The sequence below is a fragment of the Leucoraja erinacea genome, chromosome 7 (genome assembly GCF_028641065.1).
Source record: "Leucoraja erinacea ecotype New England chromosome 7, Leri_hhj_1, whole genome shotgun sequence".
In the NCBI taxonomy this organism is placed as follows: Eukaryota; Metazoa; Chordata; class Chondrichthyes; order Rajiformes; family Rajidae; genus Leucoraja; species Leucoraja erinaceus.
Window position 1 is genome coordinate 4,719,225 of NC_073383.1, and position 6,716 is coordinate 4,725,940.

Consider the following 6,716-nt stretch of genomic DNA (forward strand, 5'->3'; position numbering starts at 1 on the left):
CCACCACCGGGGCCTCAGCGCTACGAGGCCCCACTTCACGCCACCGTGGTGCCGAACCGGGCCCCAGATGCGGGCTTGGTCAGCCGTCTCGCCCGACCTGGACACCAGCCCTCGAGGCCCCGACCCGGGCTTCTAAGCGGCCATCCGGGAAGTTTCAAGACCGCGGCGCTTCGATAAAGGCCTCCTGCCACATTCCCAGTCCACAGCCACGGCCCGTCGGGAATCCTTATTACACCACTTGCCCCGGTGGAGTTAAGTTCAATTCTATAAAAGAAGCTAATGGACAAATTAAAAAAAAACTACCTTGACTGACCCACATTTAAACAATTGCGTGGTGCAAATGGCCCTCCAAAAATGCATCAGATCTTTGTTGGAGCTGGCTTGCTTTGGCTCAATAAAATCATGGAAATACATCAGGGAAAGCTTTCTGCTTCCCATCTCACTTGTTGCTATGGGGATGACTATTTGAAAAAGAAAACAGGGTTTGACAGAGGTGTTCCAGGAGCACCAGCCAGCTATCCTTTCCAGTTAGAAAAGAACAGGAAATCAGTTGCCGCAGTTAGAGACATATACAAATATATAGCGTGGAAACAGGTCCTATAGCCAACCAAATCCACGCCAGCCATCAATCACCCAGACACCAATTCTATGTTATCCCATTCTTGCATCCTACACATGAACGTCAACTAATCTACACGCCTACATGTCTTTGGAATGAGGGAGGAAATTGGAAAACCCAGAAAAAACCCACAAGGTCACAGGAAGAATGTACAACCGCTGAGATACTCCAGCATTTTCTATCTACCTCGGATTTAAACCAGCACAAAGAATGTGCAAACTCCGCACAAGAGTACCCATAGTCCGGATTGAACCTGGGCTTCTGTAGCTGTGAGGCAGCAGCTCTTCAACTGTGCCATCCTGTTTCCAATTGCTGGTGTGATTAGGATTTTTTTTTTCTTGTGCATTTTTTATTCCAAAAAAATGTTGTATCTTGCTGACCATCAGCAACTCACAAAAAATAATTGCATTTCCGTGTTAGATCATTCCGTTTGTTTAACTTAGTTTGGAGAAAGTCAAGATAAGTAATATTCTAGTTTGTCAACATTGGAGCAGTAAACTCAAATCTAAATAATTTGGGGATGTTATTCTTCTGGAAACATTTCAAGGCCATCTCCGTACATCGCCTCAGTGAACTAGGTCATTGAGCAGTTTGTCATTAAGCAGATGACTATGCGCAAGAGAGCTGCTTTAAATGTGCCATGCAATATGTAAACGTTTGGAAAGTTCTGTGGAATTCTGTGGAATCAAGATTTTATATAAAATCGCATAATAATTATGCTAACTTGCAATAACCTAGTTTAGACTTCCACTATCCAGCCAGAGTCAAACAGCATGGAAACTGACCTTTCATCCTATTATCAACAACCACCCATTTCAGAATCAGAATCAGAATCACATTTTATTCGCCAAGTAGGTTTTGCAACATACGAGGAATTTCATTGGCCTGGTCAGTCAAACAATTAAAAGCAACAAATGACTCAAAAAACACATTTCAACATGAACATCCACCACAGTGACTGCTACAAATTCCTCACTGCGATGGAAGGTGAAATAAAGTTCAAGCCCTTCCTTTTGTTCTTCCTCGGTTGGGGGCCTCGAGCCCTCCATTGACGGGACGGTCTTGACTCTCGTAGCCGGCGGTGTTTGGTCCCTCCGCATTGAGGCGTTCAGCTCCCGCATCGGGGGAATGTCAGTGGAAGGGAGGTTGGATTGTGTGATGGTTTGGGCTGCGTCCACAATTCGCTGCCATTTCTTGCGGTCTTGGATGGAGCTGTTCCCAAACCAAGCTGTGATGCATCCCAATAAAATGCTTTCTGTGGTGCATCTGTAGAAGTTGGTGAGAGTTGTAGGGGATTCATTGTAGAATGTTGTAGGGGTATAATTTATCATGCAGACTGTGGATCTGCAGTATGCGTTGGTTCATTTGCTGCCGTATTTACACTTCAGAGCAGATTTTAAAACAGTACAAAATGATGAGGTAGATGTTGTGTGTTGGGATCACGTATTACTTGGTATTCCCACTGTTTGGCCCTGAACTCCAGTACTCTGTATCCTATTGTGTATTCTCCGGCAATTTTCCTATATCCAAATAAAATTAATATGTTACTGTACTATGTTACTATAATTGTTTCACATTTGACAACATATTTTACAGCTAAGGACAAATGCCAGTTACCACGGAATGAAGGAACTTGTCGGAACTTTTCCCTCAAATGGTACTATGATGTAAAGACTGAAACATGCTCTCGGTTCTGGTATGGTGGATGCAATGGGAATGAAAACCGATTCAATACACAGGATGAATGCTCCAAGACTTGTTTCCAAGGTAAATAACCTGCAAATAACTCAGGAGCAGTTTGGGGTTGTTTGGCAAGAGACATCTGCAAATAGCCTTTTCCACAGCGGCTCAGCCCTTGGACCAGATAACCTCAGTAATTCTACCCAGAGAGTCTTTTATTGTTTCAATTCCAGCCACGTCTGTGAGAAAGAATTGTGACAGTTGGTCCCAAGAACCACAAAAGAGTCCTGTGTTGGTGAGATTGAGGTCATTGTTAAAAAAATGCAGGAGTGAGTTTGCCTTAAGGCCCTGTCCCACTTTCCCGAGTTACTCACGAACTATCCCGAGTTTTCTCCTTGAGTCGAACTCGGGGAATGTCGGGCAATGCCGGTAGCGAGTCCGTAGATGGAGTCCGTAGATGTTTCATAGTGGCTCGTAATGACAGCCGTAGGAACTGGGGGCATCAGGTTTTTTCAACATGTTAAAAAATGTCCACGAGTTTAAAAAAATAACCCCGAGTACCTACGAACGACTTACCGTAATTCTCCGAGTTCGAATCAAGGGGAAAACTCGGGAGAGTTCGTTAGTAACTCGGGAAAGCGGGACAGGGGCTTTAGTGTGTTCTTCTGTAAAGACGTGATGTTTGCTGTTTCCTTTGGTAAAGGGGAGGAAGCCACTAGTTTCTGGTCAATGGGTCACCTCACTTTGGAAAAGCTTTTCACCGACAATTCTTCTCCAATATGTAATTAGGTTTGCTGTTGTCATGTTGAAAAGTACATTATCGCCAAAACCAAGCTTTTCATTTTTTTTCTCAAGCTGCTAAAATCAGCAGGGGTTAATTTGGGTTAAATGTTCATCCATTTGGCCACACAATGTAGACTTTCCATTGCCTCCAAAACCTTTCTCAATGACAGCTGTAGGGTTCAATCACCAGCCAATTTCCGGGTTATTGAATTGAATTGAAGTGCATTTGAACATAGCACAGCACAAGAACAAGCCCTTTGGCCCACAATGTCTGTGCCGAACATGATGCCAAGACCATCATTTATCTACCAGCATGCCGTCCTGCATATCCATATCCTTATCTAAATATATTTTAAATGCCACTAACATAAGTACTTCAACCACAGCCCCCGACAGCATGTTCCAGGCACTCACCAGCCTCCATGTAAAATAAACGTGTCAAAGAGGACAAAGCCTCAAAGCATGTCAATGCAAGAAGCTAAATAACAGTTAATCCAGTAACTACATCAGAAGGGTTTCGGCCCGAAACGTTGCCTATTTCCTTCGCTCCATAGATGCTGCTGCACCCGCTGAGTTTCTCCAGCTTTTTTGTGTACCTTCGATTCTCCAGCATCTGCAGTTCCTTCTTAAACTACATCAGCTTGATTGAAGGGCATGTCCTGAGGAAGACTTCAGTACTTATTGAAGATAAACACAAACATCTGGAGTAAGTCAGCAGGACAGGCAGCATCTCCGGAGAGAAGGAATGGGTGACATCTCGGGTCGAGACCCTACTTCAGACATCTTCGTCAAAAAATGAGCCTGAAGAAGGGTCTTGACCCGAAACACCACCCATTCCTTCCCCCAGTGAAGCTGCCTGCCCTGCTGAGTTACTCCAGCTTTTTGTGTCTATCTTCGGTTTAAACTAGCATCTGCAGTTCCTTCCTGCACATCAGTCCTTATTGTCTCCTCAGCTTCCAAGTTACTGGCCCATCTTATCCCCATTTCATCGTTGTTGTTGTTGCATATCTCAATTTTCTTGATTCTCGATTTATGCGTTGCTTGCTGGAACAGTATCATAACTCCCAATGTGTTTCTTTGAAGGACGGGTTCAAACCGAAATGATCACCACAATGGGGACGTAAATGAAGTGGCGGCTCCGCTGTACATATACCTCTGATCGGAGCAAAACCTGCAGCCTGCCATCAACCCCAATATGCTAAAGGTCCACAGATATCTTGCACTGTACTTGTAATAGCTTTCAATAATCGAATGTCCAGTTTGGTTTTTAAAACCTGCGTGGTACAATGGTGCTAATGTCGTGGTTGCGTGTTAAACTACGTGTGGAAGTAATCTGTGTGCTATTTCATACATGGACATTTATTCACCTTATTCCTCTTGTCTGCCGTTTTAATTTTTTCACACTCCACATGAACTTTTCTAACATTGACTCCACACATTTTTGTAAACAAAATTGTTGGTGATTAACACTACGATAATTTAAAAAGATACACAGAACAAAATCTTATACAATCTTATACAAATCACTTTTGAGAAAACACATTTCAAACTGCTTCCATTGTATGTATATGCTTTGATCATTTTTTTTTGAATGAAGTGGATTTATTTCATCTTTGACCTGTTTGCAAAATTGACACATTCCTGCAAGATCTGTGCAGATTCCACCTATGGCCACACAATTGCAAAAATGATCTTTAGTATTTTCTACAAAAAGGAATCTTTTCGTCAAAGATTTTCAAAGAGTCACTATTTTCTTAAAGGTTTCTCTCTTTGTCGCTTTCATTGAGGGAATTATATATATTTTTGGAAAATTCTTGAATAATTTGGAAATGTTTTAAATTATGCACATATGTGCACCTTAATGGTCATTTGGGCTATTTGAAACCACATAAAGACAGCTTTAGAATTTTTTTTTTTTGAAATTCAACGAGGATTACACTTCAAGGCAAACAAGTTTCAATTCCAGGCTTTAATGTATGGATCATTTTTAATGTTTTATTTCGATGACAGTTATATTGTATGACTTTTATGAAGAAATGTATGAGAGACTTTCTAATAAAATTGGTCTGAAATTTGAAAAGATTGCATCAAAATGTTTTTCAATTCTTTTCGACATAAACTCTTTAAACTCTTAATTGGTGACAGTGACATGAAACAGGCTAGGTGTCCACACTGTAAATCATTGTTTAAATCACATCCAGGCTAGTTAAAGCAGAAAAAGAGCTTCCTTACATTTTTGTCTTAAACAGAAATCTCATATGAGCTACAATACTAAATAACACTGCTCCCACTGATCACTGCCTACACTGATCTATTATCTGGCCCGCTGAGTTACACCAGCTTTTCGTATAAAGCATGTTTCTATATTAAATCTTTAAGACTGGTAATGTATGGGTGATATTCAGGTATAGGCTAGATTTTGAGACCAAGACCAGACTGATTCCTGGGATGTCAGGACTGTCTTATGAAGAAAGACTGGATAGACTTGGTTTATACTCTCTAGAATTTAGGAGATTGAGGGGGGATCTTAGAAAACTTACAAAATTGTTAAGGGGTTGGAGAGAATTGCAAAAGATACTTTCGGATTTGGGGAAGTCCAGGACAGGGGCACAGCTTAAGGATAAGGGGGAAATCCTTTAAAACCGAGATGAGGAGAAACTTTTTTCACACAGAGAGTGGTGAATCTCTGGAACTCTCTGCCACAGAGGGTATTGAGGCCAGTTTTGGTATATTTAAGAGGGAGTTCCCTTGTGGCCACAGACATACGGGATACAGTATGATCACCATGATCATACGGTGCAGGCTAAGGTAACAGCTGCCCTATCATGTGTTTTTGAGAGAATTTCAAAACAGATACTTTCTTAAACTGGGGCAGTGACAGGAAAGGATGACATACCATTAAGCATTCATGAGGCAATTTTTGTCATATTCCCTTCCCACAGACATATACAGTAAACCCTACCTATAACAGGCCATCATGTGGCGAGATGGTGTCCACTGTTGTCTGCTATATCTCAATAAGAGTGTAAATATGTACATAACTAATGGAAAAAAATGAATCCCTTTAATTTAAGTCAGCGATCCTACCAAGTAACCAAACCTCACTTAATACCATAGCCTTTAGTTTAGTTTAGTTTAGTTTAGAGATACAGCGTGGAAACATGCCCCTCAGCCCACCTGGTCTGCGTCGATCCTCACATATTAACACTATCCTACACAGAATAGGGAAATTTACATTTACACCAAGACAATTAACCTACAAACCTGTACGTCTTTGGAGTGTGGGAGGAAACCGAAAATCTCGAAGAAAACCCATGCAGATCACATGGAGAACGTACAAACTCCGTACAGACAGCACTCGTATTCAGGGTCGAACCCTGGTCTCTGGCGCTGCAAGCACTGTTATGCCCCTGTCCCAGAGAGAACGGAAACCTCTGGAGACTTTGCGTCCCACCCAAGGTTTCCGTGCGCTTCCCGGAGGTTGCAGGTGGTTGCCGGAGGTTGCAGGTATTGGAAGCAGGGAAGGAGACTGACAAAAACCCCCGGGAACCGCACGGAAACCTTAGGTGGGGACGCAAAGTCTCCAGAGGTTTACGTTCAGGTTTCCTAAGTGGGACAGGGGTATAAGGCAGCA

At 42.3% G+C, this 6,716-nt stretch overlaps 1 protein-coding gene across 4 annotated transcripts in view; it reads left to right on the forward strand.

The window, feature by feature from the left end:
* LOC129698580 (collagen alpha-3(VI) chain-like) overlaps positions 1–5,162 on the forward strand; it is a 163,360-nt gene extending 158,198 nt beyond the window's left edge. For all 4 annotated transcript variants that reach the window (XM_055637672.1, XM_055637671.1, XM_055637673.1 and 1 more), the window contains 2 exons: positions 2,216–2,386; positions 4,166–5,162. In XM_055637672.1, coding sequence (XP_055493647.1) covers positions 2,216–2,386; positions 4,166–4,206 — 212 coding nt within the window. In that variant the 3' untranslated portion in view covers positions 4,207–5,162. The remainder of the gene's footprint in view (positions 1–2,215; positions 2,387–4,165) is intronic.
* Positions 5,163–6,716: the final 1,554 nt, after the last annotated feature.